At 46.3% G+C, this 25,550-nt stretch overlaps 4 protein-coding genes across 5 annotated transcripts; 2 read left to right on the top strand and 2 right to left on the bottom strand.

Moving 5' to 3' along the window:
* Positions 1–1,924: 1,924 nt before the first annotated feature.
* On the bottom strand, positions 1,925–7,921 carry MED19 (mediator complex subunit 19). The gene is made up of 5 exons (XM_059405079.1): positions 7,620–7,921; positions 3,342–3,598; positions 3,078–3,174; positions 2,488–2,582; positions 1,925–2,306 (listed from the first exon to the last, which is right to left on the bottom strand). Exons 1-5 carry the CDS (start codon positions 7,885–7,887, stop codon positions 2,238–2,240), a joined length of 786 nt encoding a protein of 261 aa, XP_059261062.1. The 5' UTR covers positions 7,888–7,921; the 3' UTR covers positions 1,925–2,237.
* A 261-nt stretch (positions 7,922–8,182) lies between these two features.
* TMX2 (thioredoxin related transmembrane protein 2) lies at positions 8,183–17,994 on the top strand. 2 transcript variants are annotated; one of them, XM_059405055.1, is made up of 8 exons: positions 8,191–8,441; positions 15,012–15,072; positions 15,315–15,428; positions 15,694–15,770; positions 16,009–16,115; positions 16,297–16,362; positions 16,454–16,583; positions 17,135–17,994. In XM_059405055.1, the coding sequence occupies exons 1-8, from the start codon at positions 8,253–8,255 to the stop codon at positions 17,279–17,281; spliced, it is 891 nt and encodes a 296-aa protein (XP_059261038.1). In that variant the 5' UTR covers positions 8,191–8,252; the 3' UTR covers positions 17,282–17,994. The 2 variants fall into 2 exon arrangements, with proteins under 2 accessions (XP_059261047.1, XP_059261038.1); XM_059405064.1 differs by lacking the exon at positions 17,135–17,994 and having other exon boundaries at positions 8,183–8,441; positions 16,297–16,351; positions 16,454–16,546.
* Positions 17,995–18,493: 499 nt separating this feature from the next.
* On the top strand, positions 18,494–20,184 carry SELENOH (selenoprotein H). The gene is made up of 4 exons (XM_059405091.1): positions 18,494–18,763; positions 18,850–18,995; positions 19,112–19,243; positions 19,981–20,184. Exons 1-3 carry the CDS (start codon positions 18,519–18,521, stop codon positions 19,210–19,212), a joined length of 492 nt encoding a protein of 163 aa, XP_059261074.1. The 5' UTR covers positions 18,494–18,518; the 3' UTR covers positions 19,213–19,243; positions 19,981–20,184.
* A 107-nt stretch (positions 20,185–20,291) lies between these two features.
* On the bottom strand, positions 20,292–23,796 carry BTBD18 (BTB domain containing 18). The gene is made up of 2 exons (XM_059402293.1): positions 23,730–23,796; positions 20,292–23,033 (listed from the first exon to the last, which is right to left on the bottom strand). Exons 1-2 carry the CDS (start codon positions 23,794–23,796, stop codon positions 20,923–20,925), a joined length of 2,178 nt encoding a protein of 725 aa, XP_059258276.1. The 3' UTR covers positions 20,292–20,922.
* Between the last annotated feature and the right edge of the window lie 1,754 nt (positions 23,797–25,550).

The following is a 25,550-nucleotide window of genomic DNA, read 5'->3' as shown; positions in this document are numbered from 1 at the left end:
AGTCTTCCTATTCCCAGTGGTTCCCTCTCTTTTGTCCCAGTTACCAACTAAGGAAACCGCACCCCACTGCTATTGGTGCGTAGTAATCAGGAAAGAAACCTTGGGAGAGGCGAGTCTGGGGTCTTGGTCAGAGGAGGGAAGGACTTGGAGAGGAGTTAGTTTTCTAGGTTCATGGCACTTAGTTTCCCCAGGAAAGGGGTCACAGCCCCATGACTTTGGTGGTGGTGGGGAGATCAGGAAAAGAGCTTGGCTGAGCTCCAGGAACAATATTGGATAATCCCCCCCACCCCTTCTTCGGGGAGAGGGATTAGTGCGGGGCTTCTTTAGTCCCCTCAGAGCCTTCCCCCAACTCACATGGTTAACATTATTTTTAAATCCAAGGCCGGGAGAGATGAATCCAAAAAGCAATATTTTTCATCACATGCCAAAAAACGGGATAGAGAGAAGGAGTGGCAGGCCTAGGCCCCTCCGATTGTCCCTTGGGGGTTACCCCTCAGCCCACCTCAGTATGGTGCTGGGTAGTGGGGGTACCTGGGTTCTAACCTCTAAATAGGGGAGACCCCAGCCTCTGGACAGAGGCCCTTTTATTTTTTATTCTGATTAGCCATTTTAAACCAACAAGGAATAAAAAGAAATCCTGATCTAACCAGCTCCCCCTGACTTGTGTTATTTTGTCTGGTTAAGGCAAGGTGAATGATCTCTGGTGGAAAGTCTCAAAGAAAACCTCAGAAGCTTCTTTAGTCCTGGCCCACCTTTAGGCAGGACAGTAGTGGAAGTAACCACTTAAAACAGCAGGTCCTGTTTTTATTTTGGTGATTTAATGCAAAAATTCCTAGAAGACACCTTTTGTGACCGCTAAGCTCTTTGTCTTTTCAAGGCTTAGAGAACTCTTGACTGCTACAGTTCTTGAATACAGAATTTTGTCTCTGGGACGTAAAGCTCTCTGGATGTAGCCAGAGGTGAGACTGTGGATGATGGAGGGATGGAAGCCTGTTAGAGGCAGATTGCCTGGATATGGCTGGCACTTTAATATGATAGCTCATGGTGTTTCTTCTGCTTGTCCAAAGCAAAGGCTATGCCCTAATTTTAAATAGGCTGCCTCAGACACAAAATCTCTGGAAACTGGCCAGAACCCATTATTTTCACTGTCCATGACATAAGCATATACACTCTTGCTCTGAAATCCTAGATTAAACCTGTAGTTGAATGAATGGTTTTCCACCTACTGATGGAGTAACAACCTTGGCTCATAACAACAGATTTTAGCTGTTCTGTCAAATTTATTTAAAGTCAGATTACAATAGCTTGGGTTTTCTCAGGGACATTTCCAGTTACCTGGCCTGCTGTAAAGACTGAAGGAATCTCACATTCTGCTAGTTTAGGCTGTCTTTTTGTGGCTATCTTAGAAGCTTAGAAATTTTTTGTATCAGCCCAAGTTTCAATATTTTAACTACGGAATAGGGCAGGTCAGAGAGTCCAATAAGAAAAAGCATTTACCTTTGCTCGCTGGAGATTTAAGAAAAAATAAATAAAAATAAAAATAAAAATCACAGGCTTCACCAGGAATCAACCTTGCTGAAATACACTGGTGATTGTGGGTGCTTTTTCAGTTGGCTCTTCTATTTTAACACAAAACTGATCTAGAAGACAGATAAGCCTTAACTGGATCGGCTCTTCTGGTGGGGCCTCATCCAGGTGCTTGGTTCTCCCCATGATGGGCAGAGTGCTGTGGACAGGTATTAGCAAGCTCTGCCTCACTTGCGTACCATGTTCTCCACTCTCATTTTGGTGGTCCCCCTGCCAACTAATTAATGTAATGATAGGACCCAAATTCTCCTCAGATCTCTGAGTGCCCTGGCTTAAACCTGACTCTCAACATGGAAAGGCACTTACCTCTTTTAACAGGCAGCCACAGTTCAGCCAGTTTGATAAATGCAAAAAAATTTTTTTTAAAGAAAAACCCTAACAGATCAATGTCCTAAATCAGACCAATTGCACAAAAGAGATGAAAGGAAAGCTTCCTGGGAGTGGAAGAGATGTCCGTGAGAAAGCCAACTGGGCTGAGCCTTACAAAAGCATGGCCTTCTCTCACATAATGCATTAATCTTAGCCCAGCACAGTCAGAGCTGGCATCTGTCCCGGTTGCAGGGGATGCTTCCGTGGCAGTGTCCGAGCTGGAGGGCAGCTTTTGTCAGCAGGTTCAGTCCAGCAGGAACAGCCATCCCAGTAGAGTCCTGTTAGCGGAGGCTGCTGCTGCTGCTGGCCTGAGAGCTGCCCACGCCTGGATGGTCTGGACTGTGTCGGTTCTGGGGAAGACAAGGAAAGAGGGGTAAGAGAACAACTAGGAAGTGGCCTTGGCCTTGATCAGTGCTATACAGGAAAAAACTGCAACATGCCCTGGATTTTCAGTCTTGGGTCCCACCTGAGGCAAAGGACCACAGCCGACAGGGAGACTCAGTGAGCTGCAGGAGCAGGTCCCTACCCTACCTTCTTTTTCTTCTTCTCTTTCTTCTTCCTCTTCCGTTCAGGATCCTCCTCTTTTTTCTTTTTCTTCTTCTTATGATCAGAATCAGATGGTGTTTCTGTAGGAGAAATTCCTTATCGTAGAGCTCAAAACTCCCTACTACTTGGAACTCAAGACCACAGGAAAACCTAATCAAGGGCAACTTCTCTTCTAAAGGCCAGAAAGGATCAGGAGTCCCTGCTAAAGCACCATTCCAACTTTCTGCAGGAAACATTAATTACCTTTATACCAGTTTAAGGAGAATTTGGGAGTCCAGGGCTCTGTAAGGAACCTAACTGGGTTTTTTTGTTTTTCTAAAGATTTTCTTTATTTGTCAGAGAGAGAGAGGGAGAGAGAGTGAGCACAGGCAGGCAGAGATATAGGGAGAAGCAGGCTCCCTGCCGAGCAAGGAGCCCCATGTGGGACTTGATCCCAGGACACTGGGATCATGACCTAAGCCAAAGGCAGCTGCTTAACCAACTGAGCCACCCAGGCGTCCCTCTAACTGGGTTTTTAACTGGGGAAGGTCCAACCAGATCCAGGGTTTCTGGCTTTGACCAGCAGTGCTTCTTACCTGGTGGGACAGGATCCTGGGTACGGCTCTGTTTGTGCTTGTGCTTATTCTTCTTCTTGGGAGGCTGAATATGCATCAGACGACACTGCTCTGGTAACTGAAGGAACCAAAGGAAGGTCCAGGTAAGTGGAGGGAGGCAATGCCCTGCTCCCATCTGTTCTGCTCAGTACATTATAAAGGAACAGACCTGGACAAAAAAAAAACCCACCTCCACACCTTTCAGGCCTCCCCATTTGCCTTCTTCCTCCCGGAGAGGGGACTCACCGGGCCAGTGTGGAGGCGGAAGCCAGCCAGCATGGTCCCTGTGATAGGATTAAAAGAACCACCAAGAATAGGGGGTTTCTCGATGAGGGAGCGGAGGCTGCTGTTATCATGGGAACCAGGCAGATCAATCATCCCTGGCAGGTCAGGCAGGAAGTTACTTAGCTTCTCCTTCACCTTCTTCCCACAGAATTTATTATAGGAATGTTCCAGGTTGTAGTGTGTGATCAGATTGGTGCTGCCTGTCAACTCGGTGCTACCTAGAGGACACAGGGAGAAAAAGAACAAAAAAATATTAGTCCCAACAGAGAATTTTTAAGTCACCCACAGGGAAAGTGAAGGACTATATTTTAGACTAAATAATCTTTTAAGTGAGAATTACAAAGACTTAAATTTATTTTTTAAAGAAACAACAAAATTATAAATAACAACATATAATGAACACTAAAAATACATATAGCATGGTAAGTTGCAACAAGGAGAAAAATCCGCAAACATCCAAAGAGGGCAGAGATGGAAACCATCCCAAAGAAACAGACATTCTCCCCAACTTAAACTCACCACAATAATCACTTACATGATGCTAACTCTGTGCTGAACACTGTTCTGAGTGCTTTTCATATAATATACTAATGGTTAATTATACTCTCTGACACAGCAGGGTATTACCTCAAAGCTCAGCTACCAGCAATGTAAGAGCCAAATATGACCCAAATGGATTGAGTGTCTGGTCAAGAACTTTTTTTTTAAACTAGCAAGAAACACTTACTACCTTTACATAGGAAATGGGATTTTTTTAGGTACTGCTGACTAACCTGTTACCATCATCTCTATCACTCATAAGCCCAAGTATAATGTTCTGCCTCAAAGAAAGATATGTCCCATCAGCATCTGGGCAACTGGAAGTCTAATCCTAGCGGTGCTCTATGCCTCAGTTTCCTCTTATTTCTGCAGTGAGGTAACAACTATCTTAAACACACAGTTTTCTTTCAAGGTTCAAATGAAAACACAAGTATAAAGTACTGTACAGATGCCAGGCACTATCAGTATAAATACTTCAAATAGAAGCTTGTTAATAATAAGATCTAGTGGCCAAGGATGGAGCTAGCTAGCCTACACTTTCAGCTACAGTTAGGATGAACTCGAAGAATGCAAATGATGACGAGAAAGTGCTTATTCATAATCATTCACCTGGAAGAACCCAGGTTCTGATGTGAGTCCCCTGAGGGCCGAGACACTGTCTTTCTTCTTCATACATGTATCTCCGCTGCCCAACACAGTGCACACCGTCGGTGCTCAGTTAAGTGAGCAAGGTGTTTTCTCTCCATACCCCCAAGGCCTTACCCTACCCTTCCCTTTTTTCTTTCTTGTGTCAAACATTTCCGAAGCACGGTCAACTGTAGCAGCAGAACACTCGGTGCCATAGTACTGCTCCTCATAACTAGGAACTGCCTCCTGTCATTCTAGCATCCTGCCTTTTTCCCCCTCTGTCAGCTATCCTCTTGTAGGGAGTCATCCTCAAGGCTCAGATGAGAAGGCACTGCTGCTTTTCTTAAACACTTGATGAGTCCCTCCAACTTCCCATTTTGACTATCAATTCCATGAAAATAATTTTATAAACCTCTCTCCCCAGCCTCCTAAGAACCCCCCTCCTAAGAACCAGTCTCACATTTCCAACTTCCTCTTAGTCAATTTCTTGCAGATTCATTTTTATTAACCTCCAAATCTTCCCCACCTCACTCATGGCTTCTCTATTTCAGTACATGGCACCCATATTCTGCAGATATCTTTAGAAACAACACTCCTCAAAAATCTCAGTCGTTTCCCATTATCCTCAGGAAAATGCTCAAATTCCTTTGGCACGCACAGTAAAACACATCTTACTGTAACTTAGCTTTGGGGGCTGATCTACCATTACTCCCCTATGTCACGTTTCTAGTCCATCCAAATGAGTCTCCATTATCTCCTGAGAAACATACTTCTTATCTCATTTCCTTTTAGGAAGTTTGTTTTAGGAAAGCTGATGTAATTATAAGACAATTCTTCCAAATTTTCTTCAATTTGAAATTTTAAAGGTCTGGCTCAAGTGACAACTTTTTCTGTCATCTTGGATAACAAGGAACACATTTTGAAAAAAAAACAACAGTATGTAGATACTTTTTTTTTTTTTTTTAAGAGTACATAAACATTTAGGGGCGCCTGGGTGGCTCAGTGGGTTAAAGCTTCTGCCTTCAGCTCAGGTCATGATCCCAGGGTCCTGGGATCAAGCCCCTCATTGGGCTCTCTGCTCAGCGGGGAGCCTGCTTCCTCCTCCCTCTCTCTCTGCCTGCCTCTTTGCCTACTTGTGATCTCTGTCTGTCAAATAAATAAAATCTTAAAAACAAAAACAAAAACAAAAAAACAGTATAAACATTTACCCCCAATGCAGGGCTGGAACTCACAACCCCACGATCGAGAGTCACATGTTCCACATACTGAGCCAGCCAGGGGTCTCCATTATGTAGTTCTTAACAGTTGTATATGAGGCATGACCATGAAGAAATGAGATTAGCCTTAACAAGAAATACAGTCACTGCCCTTAAACCACATACTTTATATCCCTAAGTCAAATAAGCTCCTTAAAAGCAAGGACTAGACTTAATAGTTCTCTCCCTTTCTCATCACACACCGTCCTTCCTACATAAGACCAGCATTTGCCCAAGACATACTCGGTATCTGTCAACTGCTTGACATAAATAGGTACAATCAGAACAGAAAGAGAAACTGCTAGTAGACATCGACCATAACTTCAGTTTTTTTCAACTATAAGTACTGTGAACTTCAAAGCACTGTATCAGTGTGCATTATTATTTCCCTCAATTCCTGATGTAGCAGTAGGACTTGGGAGGAATTGAAACCCAACCCGGAGATTTAACATGTCCAAAATGACTTGATTTCCACCTCCTCAAACTTGTTCCTTCTTGGTCTCAGTACTACCATCCACCCACCTATTCAATCCACGAATTTACAAGTGTCTCCAGTTCCTTTCTACTTCTTTATTCAGTCCTTCACTCCGATAAGCTCTGTCCCTAATGTTTATCCTGCCTCAGTTTGCTTCCCTCCTCCACTGCTACTGCCTAGTCCAAACCACCATCTTCTTCCTGGACTAAAGCAGTAACTTCTGACTGATTTCCCCACCTTCCATTCTTAATATAGCTGTTTGGATAATTACAAATAGGTGAATCAGATCATGTCACTTTCCTGTGTTAAAATGGCTCCCCCTGAGGGGTGCCTCCTGGCCCAGGCAGCACAGCATGCAACTCTTGATCTCTGATGGTGCGTTTAAGCCCCACTTTCCGGCAGAGATTACTAAAAATAAATAATAAATAATAAAATGGCTCCTGAACTTAAAATCTTAACGCTTTACAAAGGCCTCTGCCTACTCCTCCCCCCTTCATCTCCTATCACTCTTTCCCTTGAAACTTCACTGGAATCCGAATGGTCTTCTGACCCTCAGATATTCCAAGCTTCTCCCTCACACCACGGCTTCTGACCTCATTTCTTGCATCTCATCTCTCCCACTCACACAGGACTGGCTCTTTACACTGACGCTCCAATATTATCTACTCGGAGATGGCTTCTTTGATCCTCTCGCTGAAGCAGTTCTGCCTCAATTCTTTATCACATTGTCTCCTTGTACCACTAACCACTATCTGATGTTATCTGGTGTGCTCTGTGCCGCCTCCTCTGACATGTAAACTCCAAAACAGGCAAAGATCTTGTCAGCCCTACCCACAGCTGTATCTGAAGCATTTAGAACACAGTGCTTGGTACCCAGAAGGTACTCAACAGAACAGTTTTTGAGTTCGATTCTAGCCCCTCCTTCCGACAGCTGAAGAAACACAGAGGCTCTTAGAAGGAGGGCAACGTGTCTCAAACCAAGAGCATGTTTGTGGCAGATCTGAAAAACCTGAAGATCTGCGAGGATGTTAAATCGGGCCTCCCAAATTCCAAACTCAAGCTCTGGAAATTTTTTAGGAAAATAAACCAGCATGAGGGACAGAGCCAAATACGGTGCGAAACATGGTTATGGAAATGCATTCTCTCCCCTTCCTAATCCAGGCCAAAAATTCCTGCCGTCCCTCTGGCGGTGAATCCTCAGAGCCGCTCAGAGTTGGAGCTCCAAGGTCCAGACACGCGTTGCCTAGGCTCCCTCACACCTACCCGGGCGGGCTGAGAGCCACGCCCACCACCTCCTCGCTATGATCTGATTGGCTGTCTTCTGCCAGGCCTAGCACTCACCTGGAAGTTCCCGCATAAGGTAGAAGGGACCACAACCAGCCGCCGACTTGTCAGCGCCGGGAGGGGCCGCGGTCGCGGTGGGCGGCGGGGCCGTACCCGGGCCCCCGCCCGGAGGAGGGGGAGGAGGAGGTGGAGGTTTTCCTGGTCCGAAGCCGAGTGCGGTTGGGGGTGGCGGTGGGTCAGCCTGAGCTCCGAACAGTGCCGAGAAATTCTCCATGGTCTTCTCCACCCCGGCGCGGTCCCGGTGTCTGGCGTCGGTCGTTTTCATTGGACAGTCCTTTCACGATGTTCCGCCCTCTTCCTCTGGGAGCCGCTTATCATTGGGTACCCAGCCTACCTTTTTCTGGCAACTACTTCCGTCGCTTTATGAGAACGTTCAGGAAGTGCTTTCTAAACTTACTAAAGTTTTCTCTGTAGTCTCCGAGCGCCACGGTCGCGTAGCCAATAAAATGACTTAACTAGAGAAAGCGACAGCTAGAGCGACCAATAAAATGCAGTGTCCAATCAGAGATCTAGTTCCGGGCGCAGAGGCGGAGCATCCGAGACTAGACCCAATGGAAGTCTCAATGGTGGGAGAGGCGGGACCAGACCTACAGACACCGAAGCTGGGCGGGCACCGCAAAGGCCGGGAAGATGGCGGTCCTGGCACCTCTAATTGCTCTGGTGTATTCGGTGCCACGACTTTCACGATGGCTGGCCCGACCTTACTATCTTCTGTCAGCCCTGCTTTCTGTTGCATTCCTACTCGTGAGGAAGCTACCTCCTCTCTGCAACAGTCTCCCCACGCAACGCGAAGACGGCAACCCGTGTGACTTTGACTGGGTGAGCGGACCCCGCGACCTTCACTGTCCCTGTTCCCCGAGGTAGCATGCGGAGCCCCGAGGTTCACCTTTTTAAGGATACCTGAGGTTCCGAGCCTGTAGCGGACTTCCAGATAGTTAGAATGTAGGGCCTGGACCGTCATCGAGCCTAAACCCTTTCATGCTTAATTAAGATGGGAAAACCGCGGGTGAACTTGCACAACAGCCTGGCTCTTAGGATTCTTCAGTTCAGGGTTCTTTCCATCTCACCATCCACGCTGGTCAGCAGCTGTACCCAATCTCAACACGTGTGTAGTGTTACAGGGCTACCCATCACGAAAAGCCTCCTGAGCCAGCGAGATAAAGGAGGGTGGTGGTACTCCGGTTTTATTAATGGAGACGTTGATCTCGGCGTGGTTAGATGAGTTAGGTTAGGCGAGTTGCCAAACTAGTCACTCATGAGTCAACTAGTGAGTGAATGCGACCTGAAACAACTTTTTGGCCATAGTACCTGCACACTCCATCAGCCGTCCCTTCAGTGAACATGAGAGAACAGAGAGCATGCGCTATCTCCTGGGCACTCTGCTGCATCCTGAGGATGCAGAAATGAACACAAGTGTTAGACTTGTTGGAAAGAAATTGTAAAAAAAAAAAAAGAAAAGAAAAGAAAAAAAATTGTAAAGAAATCTCTCTCCAGACGCTTCCTGTACTTAAGTAAGAGCAGAGAAAAATGAGTTGAAGCTCTGTGCTCTCTGCTCTACAGCTGCAGCTGTGTTGGGGGCGGGGGGGTGTTCAACCTGAGTTTTTGTCTTTCCCAGTCCCCAGAGTGAATCCTGACCTTTACTGGGACCCACTCCCTTATTTTTATTCTCCATCCTTGTTAATGCTTTCATACTTCCTCTGCCCTTTCCCAGTGTTACTGATAAGTTCAATTGTAGCCCTGCGACTTCAGAAGTTCCTATTTTTATAGTGGTCCCCCCTTATGTGGGGCAGCTGGGATGGTGGGGGTATTCATTGCAAGACCCCAGTGGTTACCTGAAACCCTGGATAGTACCAAACCTTATATATATATAATGTCTTGTCCTATATATATATATATATACATGTATATATATATATATATATATAATAAATCAATCTATAATTTCGATGCAGTAAGAGATTAACAGCAATAACTAATAGTAAATTAGAACAATTATGACAAAGTAACATAATGAAAATTAGGTCATTGTGGTCTCTCTGTCTACCTCCCTTAAAATACCTTACTGTACTATACTCATCCTTCTAATGATGATATCAGATGATAAAGTGAGGTGACATGAAGTGAGGTGAATGACTTAGACATTGTAATATCGCATTAGACTAGTGTGAGAAAAATCTGATGAAATAGACAAATATTGATTTCTTTCTTTTTTAAATTTAATTTAATTAATTTATTTATTTGACAGAGAGAGAGAGAGACAGCAAGAGAGGGAACACAAGCAGTGGGAGTGGGAGAGGGAGAAGTAGGCTTCCTGCCAAGCAAGGAGCCCAGTGCAGGACCAGATCCCAGGATCCTGGGACCATGACCAGAGCCGAAGGCAGATGCTTAATGACTGAGCCACCCAGGCGCCCCAAATAATTGATTTCTTTAGATAAATTTGAGCTAATAAACATGGAAGGATTGATACAATTTATTTTTTTAAGACTTTATTTATTAGAGAACATAAGCATGGGCAGCAGCAGGCAGAGGGAGAAGCAGGCTCCCCAGTAAGTAAAGAGCCTGATGTGGGACTTGATCCCAGCACTCTGGAATCATGACCTGAACCACAGGCAGACACTTAACCGATTGAACCACCCAGAAGTGTCAAGGATTGATAACATTTTAAAAATTATTCAGCAGAGGTATTTGACTAGTTCAGTCAGTGGAGCATACAACCCTTGATCTCAGGGTCATGTGTTCAAGCCCCACATCATTAGGCATAGTGCTTACTAAAAACAAAAACAAGCAAACAAAAAAAAACCCCAAACACCCAACCAACCAAATAAAAACAAAAGCATATGTCAACCCTAATGAAATGATAAACCTAGGGAATGATCATCTGTGGATACTAAAACCGTCAGATGAAAGGATCGGGTATCCTCTGAAGGGAGGCAATAGGGAGTGTCTTAGCACCACCCATGATGTATTTCTGGCAAAAGATTTGGGTTGCATTGTATTCAAGCCTCTAGATTTCATTGCCACTTTACAAGAAATATGGGTGATTGAAAACCATCATCAGAAGAACACATACCTTAAGTTAGCAAGCAGCCAAATCCAGAAAGTGGGAAAGTTCGGAGTACAAATGGCTCAATGTCTTCAACAGATAAGTAGATTGGATTTTATAAAAATGAAGAATAGATATTCTCTCTCTCTTTTTTTTTAAATATTTAATTTATTATTTTTTTCTTTTTTTTTAAAGATTTTATTTATTTACTTGAGAGAGAGACAGTGAGAGAGAGCATGAACGAGGAGAAGGTCAGAGAGAGAAGCAGACTCCCCATGGAGCTGGGAGCCAGATGCGGGACTCGATCCCGGGACTCCAGGATCATGACCTGAGCCGAAGGCAGTTGTCCAACCAACTGAGCCACCCAGGCGTCCTGAAATATTTTATTTATTTTTTTATTTTTTTTTTTTTTTTTTTTTTTTTTAAGATTTTATTTATTTATTTGACAGAGAGAGATCACAAGTAGGCAGAGAGGCAGGCAGAGAGAGAGAGAGGGAAGCAGGCTCCCTGCTGAGCAGAGAGCCCCATGCGGGACTCGATCCCAGGACCCTGAGATCATGACCTGAGCCGAAGGCAGCAGCTCAACCCACTGAGCCACCCAGGCGCCCTTTATTTATTTATTTGACAGCACAAGCAGAGGGAGAAGTAGGCTCCCTGCTGAGCAAGGGAGCTCGATCCTAGGACCTTGGGACCATGACCTGAGCCGAAGGCAGATGCTTAACGACTGAGCCACCCAGGCGCCCCAAGAATAGATTTTTTTTTTTTTTAAAGATTTTATTTATTTAATGGACAGACAGAGATCACAAGTAGGCAGAGAGAGGGTGGAGGAAGCAGGCTCCCTGCTGAGCAGAGAGCCTGATGTGGGCCAGGACCCTGAGATCATGACTTGAACTGAAGGCAGAGGCTTTAACCCACTGAGCCACCCAGGCGCCCCAAGAATAGGTGTTCTTTAGAGATAAAGGAAGATCAAAGAAACAAGTAAGCCAAATGCATTGCATAGATCTGGCTTGCTTGTTCCTGATTTGCACAAACTGCACAAAGATAATTTGAAATTATGGGTATCATTTGAATAAGGACCAAGTATTAAATGACAGTAAGGAATTATTAATTGTGTTAAGTGTGAAATGGTATTTTGGTTTGTTAAAAAAAAAAAAAAGTCTCAGGGTAACTGACTCTGGCTGGCTCAGTTGGAAGACCATGTAGTTCTTTATCTTGGAGTTGTGAGTTTGAGCCTCTCATTGGAAGTAGAGATTACTAAAACAAACAAACTTAAAAAGACCTGGCAGGGGTGGGGGGGGGGGACTTCTTTAAAAAAAAAGTCCTTGGGGCACCTGGGCGGCTTAGTTGGTTAAGTATCCAACTCCTGATTTTGCTCAGGTCAACCTGGGTGTGGAGCTTGCTTAAGATTATGTCTCTCCCTCTCTACCATGTCCCCCCTTTAAAAAAAAGTCCATGGGGCGCCTGGGTGGCTCAGTGGGTTAAGCCTCTGCCTGGGCTTAGGTCGTGATCTCAGGTTCCTGGGATGGAGCCCCGCATTGGGCTTTCTGCTCAGCAGGGAGCCTGCTTCCCCCTCTCTGTTTGCCTGCCTCTCTGCCTACCCGTGATCTCTCTCTGTCAAATAAATAAATAAAATCTTAAAAAAAAAAAGTTTCTATTAAAAAAGAAAGTCCTTATATGTAAGAGATACACACTCAAGTTTAGAATTTGCTTTGTTTCTCCAAAAAAAGTGGGTAGCATAGATGAAAGGGAACTGTTTTGCCAAATGTTACTGTTAAATCTGAGTAGAAGGGATTAAAGTATTGTAGGGGAGGAAAATTAATTTTTCCTCCACCTCTCCGAGGTCTTGGCTGAGACCCCTCTAATAACAGATTAAAAACAAAAGACAAGTATATTAACATGTATATCTCATGTATGTACTAGAGATACCCAGGGAAAATGAATTAACTCAGAGGTGGATTAGAACTCTGGCTTATGGGGCACCTGGGTGGCTCGGTGGGTTAAAGCTTCTGCTTTCGGCTCAGGTCACAGTCTCAGGGTCAGTGGGGAGCCAGCTTCCTCCTCTCTCTCTGCCTGCCTCTCTGACTACTTGTGATCTCTGTCTATCAAATAGATAATAAAATCTTAAAAAAAAAAAAGAACTCTGGCTTATATCATATCCTCACCTAAGAGCAATACATTTTTGGAGAAATGACTGCACAAAGGAGAGAAGTTTTAGGCTTCCAAGAACAGCAGACTGCGGGAAGGTAAAATAAGGTAGATAAAGGCTCTTGTTTGTTTTTTTAGTTTCCTCTGGTGCTGTCTCCAGGCTGATAGGGTCTAAACTTGTCTCCCTTGATTAACTTTTGTCCTTTCTGGTAAGGGTTGGAGGAATATTTTTAAAAACTTATATCTTGGGGCGCCTGGGTGGCTCAGTGGGTTAAAGCCTCTGCCTTCAGCTCAGGTCATGATCCCAGGGGTCCTGGGATTAAGCCCTGCATCAGGATCTCTGCTCAGCGGGGAGCCTGCTTCTTCCTCTCTCTGCCTGCTTCTCTGCCTACTTGTGGTCTCTCTCTCTGTCAAATAAATAAATAGAATCTTAAAAAACAAACAAACAAACAAAAAAACTTATGTCTTGCTTCGGGGCACCTGGGTGGCTCAGTCAGTTAATCTTGTGACTCTTGGTTTTGGCTCAGGGTTTTGAGATCCAGCCCGGTGTGGGGCTCTGAGCCCAGTGCACAGTCTGCTTGAGATTCTCTTCCTCTCCTTCCCCTTCTGTATCCTCCCTGTGCTTTTGAGCTTGCACACGCTTTCTCTCTCAAATAAATAAATAAAATCTAAAAAGAAAAATTATGTCTTGCTTTTAGACAACTAGAGGGCAAGGAGCTTTTCTTGTATCTATTTCTTAATTGCTTTTAGGCTCAAAATTATTATGCAGAATAATCCAAAGTGGCATATTGGGGGGGGGCACATTCTGCTACCTTCTAGTAGCCTATTTTTATGTATGTTTGAAATTTTCCATAATAAAAGGTTTAAAAACAAGGAACAAACATGCAGAATGACCAAAAGGGACTCTGCTTTATACCGTTTGTCTGGAACCCTGGCTCCTTCTGCCTCCCCCTATGGCCGTAGGGTCCTGCCATCATCAGCCGGCCTGCCGATGAGGACAGGAAGCTGGAATGCGAGGACACACACCTGCTTACTGGCTGGCGCAGACGTGGCACATGGCTTCCACTCACATTCCACGCAGGAATACTAGTCATACAGTGCTCCTTCAGCTCAAGTAGACCGAGAATCCAGCTGCAGTATGCGCAGGAGGAAACAGAAACAGAGTTTGGAGTATACATAGCCAGTCTTTGCCAGTGACCCACTGTCTTTAGGCACTCTTCCTTTCACTCCTACTTTGGCCTCCTGCTTGACCACAGGTCCTTTTTTTTTTCTTTTTTCTTTTAAGTTCATCTTTCCACATTTGTTAAATACCAGCTCTCAACCCAACTTCATTTGTGAAAATGTGCTGCTTTCTGCTCTGGAATATTTAGTAAGATCTGTTGTATTCCCTAGCCCCCACTTTATATGTCTGTTGCTAAAGCCAGTTGATTACTTTTTGTTGGAAACTGATGCTAAAAACCCAGGACCTAAGGTCCCTGACTTCTAGCTGTAAATTGTGGTTGATTGGTTCTGTGTGAAATAGTGATCTGGGTTCCTGTACTGTAAACAGGAAGGTCTGGTAGGCCTCAGACCATCTAGACTAGTTGCCTTCCCTTCGCATGCTTTCTCTCACAGGATCCTTGTTATGCATTACAGTCTTTACTCTTTGAAATTACCTTGTTTCTTGGACGTGATTATTGCCTGTCTCACAGGCCTTAGAGCCCAGGGAGTGAGAAAGAACTAAAAGCCCAAGGTACTGAGAAGGGCCTTCTAAAGTTCTGAGAGGCCCCCTTCAACTCTCAAAGCCTATTAAAGGTGCATGGATTAAACAATGAATATTGGATGGGAAAAGTTTTATTTATTTTGTTTTATTTTGAGTTGGTAATACTGTCTAACAATATCATGTGGTTTGGGGCTTTATGCATTTCTTTCATACCTATTATCTCATGTACTCCTCACAGTAACCTTTTGAGACAGATACTCTTCCACTGAGGAAACCAAAGCTCAGAGGTTAAGTGATCTGGCGAAGGGCACCAGCAAGTTTGTGGCAGGGTAGAACCTGACTAGTGGTGTTCCCACTACATGTTCGCCAACGCCAGTTATTTGTTTGCTGGTACCATCGCCAGTTTGGGTCTCTGTTGGTTTTTAGTCTGTATTTGGCTCCCTTCCCCACCCAAAGCGTCTCTGTTTATGGCCTTCCCATCACTTTGATTCTGTTCCAGAGAGAAGTGGAGATCCTGATGTTCCTCAGTGCCATTGTGATGATGAAGAACCGCAGATCCAGTAAGTTTAGCCTGCGCCTCAGTTTCTCCAGTTCAGGCCACATGCCCTCTGGAGCTGCTTCATCCTTGTTAGGAGAGGGGCATTATCTGGTGACTGAGTCCCTCACTCCATGCCAGAGCTGAATTTGATCTTGGACTTTTATCCTCTTTCCCCTCTCCCATTTCGAAGTACCACAGGAAGAGTGACAAAAAGGATATAGAAGCATGCTGCCCAGCCTGACCTGTGACCTCTTTGTGTTTCAGTCACTGTGGAGCAACATATAGGCAACATCTTCATGTTTAGTAAAGTGGCCAATGCAATTCTTTTCTTCCGTCTGGATATTCGCATGGGCCTGCTTTACATCACACTCTGCATAGGTAAGGAGATAGGTTGTGGGAACCAAATTCCAACCCCAGATCGGTCTCTCCATACCCTTCTTCCATATCTTTTACCTAGTTAATTATGTATGTGGCTCAGGTGATAAGAATCTACAGAAACTTTAAGAAGAAGGGAATGTGCCAGTGGTCTGCATATGTCCACAGTGCATATTCTTTGGGTCCTAAAATCTTTGAGTCAGTTTGGAAGTAAATCTCCTGCTGTAGGCTTTATTTGTTTCCTCTGACATCTGTTTTCCATGTTTAGTGTTCCTGATGACGTGTAAACCTCCTCTGTATATGGGCCCTGAGTACATCAAGTACTTCAGTGATAAAACCATTGATGTGAGTTCTCTTCCTCTCTCCTTGTTTCTTGTGTCCTTTGTGGGTGTTTTTGTAGTTGTGCTTTTTACTCACTAGGAGGAGTAACTGCTTCAGATTGGAAATCAAGGGTACTGTGGTTTGTTTCAGGACTGAGGGAGAGAGGGGAGGGAAAGCCAGGGTGAGGAGTTAGATGCTCAAGTCTGAACTTTTCTGGAAGCCTTTGTGATTCACCTCACTGGTTCTTCCTTGTGTGTGGCAGGAAGAGCTAGAGCGGGACAAGAGGGTCACTTGGATTGTGGAATTCTTTGCCAATTGGTCTAATGACTGCCAGTCGTTCGCTCCTATCTATGCTGACCTCTCCCTCAAGTGAGTACTGTATGGGAGGGATGACGGAAGCAGAGGTGCTGTGCTTTCCCTCTCATTGTTTTTGGACCTGATTTCTCACATTGCAACCAAAGGCGTTTCACCCCCCTCCCTAAGTATTTGTATTTCCACTTCCCTTGGCCCACTGTCTTCTTTCCTTATGTAAATAATATATTTTTCTTAGGTACAACTGTACAGGACTAAATTTTGGGAAGGTGGACGTTGGACGCTACACTGATGTTAGTACACGGTACGTAAGGGCCTAGACAGAGGGCCTAGCAGTAAATCACTTGCAGTGATGTAGACAGATGCATTTATAGAGCCCTTTCTGGGTCCTGTAGGTACAAAGTGAGCACATCGCCCCTCACCAAGCAGCTCCCTACCCTGATCCTATTCCAAGGTGGCAAAGAGGTCATGCGGCGGCCACAGATTGACAAGAAAGGACGAGCTGTCTCTTGGACCTTCTCTGAGGTATCTGAAAAAGTGAGCGAGTGGTTTGGAGAAGGGTGTAGAACAGTGGTCCGCTTTGGAGTCCAACCTGGGTTTGATTCCTGGCTCTGCTGCTTGGCCCACTAGTTTTGAGGGTGTGGACTAGTTACCGGATTTCATTCATGAATTCACTCAGCAAAATTTGTTGTGCTTCTACCATGTGCCAGAACTCCAAGTACAGGGGAACAGTTATTAGTTAAGATTCAGTCTCAAGAGCCCTTGTCAGTATAGTCTGTAGACCTGAGGTTCCTTAGCAGAAAATTGAAGAGAGTAACACTCGGATCACAGGGTTGTTTTGTAGAGGATATTAAATAGTGTAGCTGTAATTCTTGGCACAGGGATGGTCGCATACTGGGTACTTAACTGTACAGGGTTGACTCTTCCAGGTACCCAAAAAAGGAGTTAGATTAGAATAGATTTCTGTCCTTTTCTTCCTTTTTTCCTAGACTGTCTAAGTGTCAGAATACTTCTTACTTCCTAGTAAGGTCTGTCCCACCAGAACCCTGATATGTGTATGTACCTCTTTTGTGCAGGAGAATGTGATCCGAGAATTCAACTTGAATGAACTGTATCAACGGGCCAAGAAGCTATCAAAGGGTGGAGACAATACCCCTGAGGAGCGGCCTGTGGCCTCAAACCCCATGGAAGTACCAGATGGGGAAAGCAAGAAGGACAAATAGAATCCCTGCCTTGTCAGTGCTTCCTCACCTCTGAGGCCCTGCCCCTCCTGTAACCACGAGCCTTGTGTAAGGCCTGGGCCTTTTATTTATGTTTTCTCCTTTGGCTATCCCTGAGTGGGGCAGGGTGCTGCTTCTGATTTTAAAGAGGCTTCCAGGGAATTGACAGGCACCCTCCAGGATGGCCTCCACTGCTGTGACCAACTTTAACTGGAAGAAGGGAGAAATCTGCCATGGATGAGGAAATGCTTTCCCTCCAAGCTTGGGTCAGTTATCAGTTCTTGTCCATCACTCACATGTCTCCAACATGCTGTGTGTTCATCCCTCCTCTTAGTTGTCCTACACAGTCTGCTTAGATGATATTCAACCCAGCAGAAGATGCCTGTGTATGGAGTCTGCGCTAGGACTTTTCCCTCAAGGACACTTGCTTCTCTAGGCAGTTCCTGGCTTGGTCTGTGGCCTTCATTAAAAAGTATAAGGCTACTTTTGTCATTGGTCCCAAGGAGGAACCTTTAACCACTGAGTGTACTCATCGAAGATAATATTGCATAATCCCCCTATTTTTTGGAGTTTGGGAGGAAGGGGAATAGGTTTGAGACATTCCTTTGTGAGGTGGGGCCTCCCAGAGAAAGCCCTTGGGCAGGAATGGCCTTTCACTTACTCCCTACTCCCAACGCCCAGTTGATGGTTTTCCATAATAAAGAAACTGGGATTTCCTTTTGTTTGTGCCTCTGTGTGTTCCTCGCCTATTAGAAAAGCCTGGCCTTGCAGAGGAAGCGCCTATCTCCTCCTAAACTTCAAAGGCCATCCTGTTGAGTTTCTCCAACTGCCCAGCAATGGCCCCCAGGACCTGGGAAGTTTAGTTACCTGAATCCCAGAGTACTGACCTCACGGAGTTAGGCTGTGGGTTTGGTTTGGGATTGGGCCGCGGTTTCCAGGGAGCGGGGGGTGGGGTTTGTATGTTGTGGTCCAAGCTATTTAGCGCGATGGAGGCTTGCAGAAACGCCTGTGTGAAGCCAGGCTTGTTTGAGAGCTGCCTAGTCCGCGCCCCTCCGCAAGCGCGGGTGGTTCGGTCTGGGGCTTCTTGTAGCTCCCGCCGCCACGTGCAGAGTGGTAGTGCCCCAGGGAGCGCCCCCCATCCGCGAGCAGAGTGGTTATGTCCTGAGAGGCCCGCCCCCCGTCCGCGGGCAGAGTGGTTGTGCCCAGGGAGCCCGCCCCCAGACCACGTGTGCGCCGGGCCATGCGCTGCGCAGCTAGGGAGACGCTTTGTTCCGGCGGCGGGCTTCCGGGCCCGTGGTTTGGAGCTGGGAGCGGTGCGGGCCGGACCCCTCTTCGCGCCCAGGCCGGCTCGGCTCCCGGCAGATCTCCGGGCGCCATGGCTTCTCGTGGGAGAAAGCGGAAGGCCGAGGTGGCGGTGGTCGCGGCGGCGGCCAAACAGGAGAGGCCAGCGAAGGCAGGGGAGGCGACCGTCGTGATCGAGCATTGGTGAGGGGCCTGGAGAGGCCCGGGGAGGCGGACTAGGGCGTCGCAGGCCAAAGCCCCAGCCTCTGACCTTCCCCGTTTCTCTTTAGCACGAGCTGACGCGTCTACGGGCGCAACGCCGCGGCCCTGAGCCAGGCGCTGCGCCTGGAGACCCCGGAGCTTCCCGTGGAGGTGAACCCTGCCAAGCCCCGGAGGGGCAGCTTCGAGGTGACGCTGCTGCGCCCAGACGGCAGCAGTGAGTCGAGGCCTGGGGGCAGGCGGGAGGCGCTGGTCTCAGACCGTGGGCACCTCGGCATTTGGGGGACGTGCTGGTGCATTCCAAAGTGACTGGCTTTATTGGTCTTTTCCCAGGTGTGGAGCTCTGGACTGGGATTAAGAAGGGGCCCCCACGCAAACTGAAGTTCCCGGAGCCTCAAGAGGTGGTGAAGGAGCTGAAGAAGCACCTTTCGTAGGGTGTTTTGGATAGAAGTCCTCAACGCTGAGGTTTGAAGGGGGCTTGGGTGGATTTGGGTATTTGCGAAGCAGCCCTCGTTGCACACACGATCTACAACTTCTTTTCTTGCTCAGGATTTCCCCTTTGCTCCTGGGTAGGAAAACTAGAACTCACACTCCTGTTGGTGTGCCATTTGCTAATTGGACGCATGTTTTGAGCTAAGTTACAGGGTGCTGATGCTAATGTGAATGACTGTAGAAATGCAATTTGTGCCCTTTAAAGATGTGGATTATTGCCGTGGGTGGGGGTACGGGCCCTTTTTGTTTCCGTTAGATTTATTTTGCACCCCTGATGGCAGTTGTTTTCGTTTCTTAAAGCTGGTGGTATAAAATCCCACTGGTTTCCTCGTTTGGGAGTTAAAGTTATTAACACTTGTTTTTGCTATTTTCCCCGCCTTGTACTGGCCAGAATTTTTGTGTAACCTCATGTGTGCTTATCCCTACCCTACCTTTTTGTGTTTTTTGTTTTCGTTTGTAGTATGTTTTCTGTTAATCCCATGTGAAAACTACAGTAGTATCCCTCATAGCCCCAAGGATTTGACGGGTCTTTATCTCTAGTCCTTGGACACGTTGTCAGGCACCTGATATGCTAAGTAAAATGGGGGAGGGTGCAATTCTTGAATTCTCCTTGGTTTGTGGGTTCTGGGGTGGGGGGCACAGCTTCCTCAGACTTTTGGATTTCCTGGACCCTTTCTCTAAACTTTTTTTTTCCCTTGTCATGTTTACAGCTTCCTGTCTCTGGTGATGTTGGAGCACTTATGATGGAACATGGCCAAACTTTAGTCATGTACCTGAAATCGTGGTTTCTTCCCCTCCAGAAAGGATGGTTCACTTGTGAGGCAACCCGCTAGTAAGGCATTGAACAGTTCTTGGATTTGGTTCAATAAAAGTTGAAATAAAGTGTTTGAATAATAAAGTAAAACTTAATCTTATGATAAGAAATGGACAAAACCAGCTTTTTGTGGGATTGGCTCCCTTTGTATTTTTTTTCATATTCTGAGGTCACAAATTAACCTGGAGCTCCTAGGTTCTCTGGTAGATCATGTGAAATACTTGCAAAAACTGTGGGGGGAAAAAAAGCAAATAATTTATTTTTTTTAAAAAAGCATCTATGTTTATCAACTCACTTCTTGGAAGTGATGATGGGTTATGTCTTTTTGGCACTTGCAAAGGTCTGGCTAGACCTCCCATACTGGACTCAATAAGCCACACATGTTAGGTATGGGAAAGTGTCCTGTTAGTTGTACCCACTTGTTCCACCCCAGCACTGTTTTCACACCTTCTAAAATATTTTATGTTTTGTAGAAAGTATTTTTTCTCATTTATTATTGAATTAGCAGTGACTAGATGCTTCATAACTTAGGAGACCTGGTGCTGGTTGTTACTTATGATCCAGTAGAGTTGGGGACCACAGTTTATAGTTTCACTTGTTTATCACTAACTGGAAAATAGATTACAATGAAATAAGATGGTTCAAGTTCATAATTTTGTACCTATGGTACTATTTTTGCCTGGCTCCCAAAGCCTGGGGAGAAGAAAGGACCTTAAGAGAGCTAGGAGTATACCTGCCTCTTGTGCTAAGAGGACCTGGCATATGCTAGCCTCTGTCAATATCCCTTTCACTAGCCAACGTTTCCCACCCTCCCATTGCCCCTAACCTACTTCCTGTTCTACGTTAGTATGTCCACTTCTGTGTCTGACTCTGAGGAAGGGTCGGGCCACACAGAGGGAATACCAGTGGGCACCAGCCTCCCCTCTGATGTCCAGTCCACCACATCAATCTCTTCCTCTTCGGAGCTGGCAGAAAGCGGGTCCAACAACTCAGAGTTGTCAGGTACCTCCTTGCCCGCCTCTGGAGCAGAATACAACACCTCATCCATACTTAGGGACACTTCTGGCCCAGTGTCCATCCAGTTCGAACAGGGAGGTGAGAGGTCCTCATAGGACCTTTGGGGAAGGTCAAGAGAGTCCATATGAAGCTTATCTCTCCGACCATCCAGTGGTTGGGAACTGGTAATTTCCAGATCTGGAGTCCAGGAACCTCCTACTGAAAGTACCTCTCCTTCACTCACCTCAGAGGGTATGACAAGGGGGCTAAGGGACTCAATTGGCTCTTTGTTCTCAGAAGGCATAACAAGGGGGCTAAAGGGTTCAACTGGCTCTTTGTTCTCACCAACTGGTTCCTTTTCCAGTCCTGTGAGCTCCCTGGGCCAGAGTTCCAAGTCTGGCAAACACCATTCATCCCCTTCAATCCAGTTCTTTCCTGTTTCTGTCAGATGATAGCTAGGGGTCCTGCAGCCCTCCCCTCCAGGACTTTGCAGAGACCCTATGGGGGGCTCAATGTCTGAGCCACACAGCATGAAGTCCAGGATCTCCTCTAGCTCGCTGGTGGCAGCAGCGCTCGTGATGCGGTACTCCTCGGCTTCGCAGGGCTGCCCCAGCAGGGCTGTGTCAAATGCATAGGGCTCTCTGCAGTCCATAGCCAACCCAGGTTCCTTCCCTATCAGTTCTGGACTGGACCCGAACTCAGACTTCACTACTGCGTGGTCTGGGGAGCGGCTAGCAGAGAGCAGAATGTCTTGGAATCTAGAGCACAAGGGGGAGTCCTGACAAAGGTCTACCTGAGCAGATGACAGTTCCTGCTCTTTATGTGAGGATGGCTGAGTACTCGCAGTCTCTTCCAAGTGCTGAGCTTCCAGGATCTGAGGGCTGTCTTGAGAATTTTTGAGGGGAGGCTCTTGTACCACCTCCCAGCATGTCCCATTGACAATCTTCCGAAGTTTCACTCTTCCAACTTGCCCCTCTTCTACAGAGTCTGAGTTCGGTGCCCTGACTTCAGGGCTCCGCTTCTTGCTCCCACCTGTCTTCCCAAGGCCAGATGGGCTTGGGATGCTCTGTAGAGGACTAGCTCTCCCTGGTTTCTCCTTGTCTTCTGGTACTTTATTTATACTCTTCTGCCGCCAAAGGCGCCGGCCAGGGGCTGTGGGTACTGAGGTGGGTCTGCTTACCATGCTAGAAGGCTTGGATGTACAGGTATCAGGAGACGGCTTTGAGCGACTCAGTCTGATCTTTCTGGGCAATAGCCGCTCATCTACAGAAGGGTACATACTGGGTGGAGAAAGTGCTGTAGGAACAATGGCAGGGTCACTCTTGTTCTCTCTTGGTCCCTGACTGTGGCTTGATGGTGAAGAGCTTTTTTCTTGTGGAGTTGGGCAAGCTCTGGCCTTCTTCTTGAGCAGGTTGCCAGACAAGTTCTCTGCATTCTGTCGGTTGCTTTTCTCTAGGGGCCCCTCGTCCTTCCCGGAGGACTTCAATCTCACTGGCCCAAGAGGGCAAGGAGTCTGGGTCACAGGCAGTGGAGTCCGAGGGTGGCGGCTGGATGCCACCACCCTGGCAGAGATTGGTGCAGCTGCTGGAGGCTGTAAGCACTCCCTGTTTAGTCTTCGGCCCTGGGGAGCCTTCACCAACTTCCCACCCTCTAGCTGAAGGGATTCTAGCTCAGATACACGGAGCTGACGGGCAGCAGAAAGCACATCCTGGGCTTCTTCTCGAGATACTTCCATCTCTGAGGTATATAAGAAGTCCACCAGCTTCCTGAGTGTCCTGATCTTCAAGCCCCCCAGCTCCAGCACCACCTTCCGACCCTGAGCTGGCCTCTCCCGCTCCAGGCGCTCTGTGAAGAAGGGGCTGCAGGCTGACAGGATGCAGCAATGAGCTGGGACTGCCTCACCTGGAAGGAAGTCCAAACACTTTATCTTAAGCAAACTGGCATGTTCATGGGCTGAGCAGAGTCTTTACCACCCAAATGTGCTGTTCTTTCTCTCAGTTTTCCTCCATGGAAGTTCAAATAGGAGAAATCTGTTCCTTCTGTCCGCCTGGAACCTTTTGTCATTACCTAGCTAACACCATTTTATCTTTCAAAATCTAGTTTAGGGACTGCTTGGGGGGCTCGGTTGACTATATGCCTTGGGCTTCGGTCATGATCTCAGAGTTCTGGGATTGTGAGGCTCCCTGCTCAGTGGGGAATCTGCTTCCTCTCCTTTTGCACGCCCCTCCCCCCGCCCCGACCAACCACCACTCCTGCTCGCTCTCTCAAATAAATAAAATCTTAAAACAAAAACAAAACCCTGAAAATCTAATTTGGTCATTACTTCTTCAGAAAGCCTTTCCCCATCCCACGTCAAGTCTAGGTTAGGTGCTTCTGGGCACGAGGAGGTACTCTAGCTATCAGAGCACTTAGATACCCATATTGTAAGTGTCCATCTCCTTCACTGAAGTGAAGCTTTATGACTGAGACTATCTGCTCACAGAGGTATAACCCGCTGCTTGACACAAAGGAGAAGTTCAAATTTTTTTTTTTTAGACTCACAGGAGAGTTCATTAAAAATTTTACAGAAGCTGTTTGTAATAGAATGTGAGCTTTGGATGTAGACAATCACGGTTCAATTCTCTCCTGCCCCTCTTAGGCACTACCTACCAGGCAGTGGTCTGTCCTCAGCCACCTTCCTTATGGGTACTTCCCTGGCAATCTCAGTCTCTCTCATGGCTTCAATTTCCAAAGGCTTGCTGCTGACTCCCAGGTCCTACTTCTGCCCAAATACCTTTTTCCTGAGCCACTAAACATGCCATAGCCTGTATCAACCTTTCTAGAAAATGAACTCCGTTCCCTAACCCCAAAACCTCCCATTTCTTACATCCAGCTGCCCAAGCCTGGAAACTACAAGTCATCTTTGATTGTTCTCCTTTAACCTCTGTATCTAATCAAACAGTGATTTTTATCTATTTATTTATTTTTAAAGATTTTATTTATTTGACAGAGAGATCACAAGCAGGCAGAGCAGCAGGCAGAGAGAGGGGAAAGTAGTCTCCCCACTGAGCAGAGATCCTGATGCGGGGCTCGATCCCAGGACCCTGAGATCATGACCCGAGCTGAAGGCAGAGACTTAACCCACTGAGCCACCTAGGTGTCCCTTATCTATTTATTTTTAAAGATATTTTTCCTAATTTTTAAAACTTTAATATAGTTCAAATCAGTGGGCCAGGTTCACTTAAGCTCGTTCACTGCCAAACCCAGGGGGAGGGACTGCTTCAGTTTCTCTGCCTTCTCCTTGTCTATGATGACCAAGGTGTAAAGGTATCTTCTGCACCGAACTTTAAAACTTCATGTTATCCTTACTTTTCTTGTTCTTGATGGATTTGGCATCCCTCACCTGGCCGTGAGCAGAAAGTCCTTGATTTCCTTGATTTTGCAAGGCGTGGCTATGGAGCGACTCGGGAGCGTGCAGCCAGCACGGCAAGTGGCAAGGAGGATGGAAAAGCTAAAAATCTTTAGGTAACCTCTACACCCAACATGGGGCTCAAGTTCAAAACCCTGCGATCAACAGTCACAGGCTCCACTGACTGAACCAGCCAGGCACCCCTCAAACATTAATCTTAAAAAAAAAAAAAAAGATACTATTTCTTGAATCCTTATTGCATGCCATGTAATATACTAAGTCAGGGTTTTACCAGTATTCATTCATTTGCTCTTCACTGCAATCCTGTGAAGTAGCTGCTATTACAGATGAGTAAACCGTGGCATAGCTAAGTAACATATCGACCACAATTACACGGTTAGCAAGTCACAGGAAGAGGATTTGAACCCAGGGAGTTTCGTTACAGAGCTTAAGCCCTTAACTGCTCCAAGTTTTGTAAATTATTTTTGTTTATAAACCATACATTTTTCTCTATTCTCAATGTCTAGTTTTAGGCTACCATTCCCTCTCTGGATTCCAAAATGACCTCCTATCTGGGCTTAACAACAATCCAATCCAATAATTCTCATGCAGCCTAAGTGCTATTTTTAAAGTAGGCATCTGATCATGACCTTCCTCTTAATACCTTTAAATACATTTTCTGGGGCCCCTGGGTGGCTCAGTCAGTTGAGCTTCTGACTCCCGGTCTCATTCTGGGTCATGATCTCAGAGTAATGGGATTGAGCCCTGTGGCAGGCTCTACACTCAGCAGCGAGTCTGCTTGAGATTGCCCCCTCTCCCTCTGCCTCTCCCCGCTTGCACACACACACTCTTTCTAAAATAAATCTTTTTTTTAAAAAAGATTTTATTTAGGGCACCTGAGTGGCTCAGTGGGTTAAAGCCTCTGCCTTCAGCTCGGGTCATGATCCCAGGGTCCTGGAATCCAGCCCCATGTTGGGCTCTCTGCTCGGCAGGGAGCCTGCTTCTTCCTCTCTCTCTGCCTGCCTCTCTGCCTACTTGTGATCGCTGTCTGTCAAATAAATAAATAAAAATCTTTAAAAAAA

Source organism: Mustela nigripes, chromosome 1 (assembly GCF_022355385.1).
Source record: "Mustela nigripes isolate SB6536 chromosome 1, MUSNIG.SB6536, whole genome shotgun sequence".
In the NCBI taxonomy this organism is placed as follows: domain Eukaryota; kingdom Metazoa; phylum Chordata; class Mammalia; order Carnivora; family Mustelidae; genus Mustela; species Mustela nigripes.
The sequence above is the reverse complement of the archived record's forward strand: the minus strand, read 5'-3'. Positions and strand labels throughout refer to the sequence as shown.

Excerpts from the sequence above, each read along its gene's own strand:
- MED19 (XM_059405079.1), bottom strand. The coding sequence starts at position 7,887 with ATGAAAACGACCGACGCCAGACACCGGGACCGCGCCGGGGTGGAGAAG. Across the intron at positions 3,599-7,619 it reads CCTTATGCGGGAACTTCCAG|GTAGCACCGAGTTGACAGGC; the intron begins GTGAGTGCTAGG and ends TGTGTCCTCTAG. Across the intron at positions 2,583-3,077 it reads CCAGGATCCTGTCCCACCAG|AAACACCATCTGATTCTGAT; the intron begins GTAAGAAGCACT and ends TTTCTCCTACAG.
- TMX2 (XM_059405055.1), top strand. The coding sequence starts at position 8,253 with ATGGCGGTCCTGGCACCTCTAATTGCTCTGGTGTATTCGGTGCCACGA. Across the intron at positions 8,442-15,011 it reads ACCCGTGTGACTTTGACTGG|AGAGAAGTGGAGATCCTGAT; the intron begins GTGAGCGGACCC and ends ATTCTGTTCCAG. Across the intron at positions 15,073-15,314 it reads GATGAAGAACCGCAGATCCA|TCACTGTGGAGCAACATATA; the intron begins GTAAGTTTAGCC and ends TTTGTGTTTCAG.
- BTBD18 (XM_059402293.1), bottom strand. The coding sequence starts at position 23,796 with ATGAGAGAGACTGAGATTGCCAGGGAAGTACCCATAAGGAAGGTGGCT. Across the intron at positions 23,034-23,729 it reads TGAGGACAGACCACTGCCTG|CCCATGAACATGCCAGTTTG; the intron begins GTAGGTAGTGCC and ends GACTCTGCTCAG.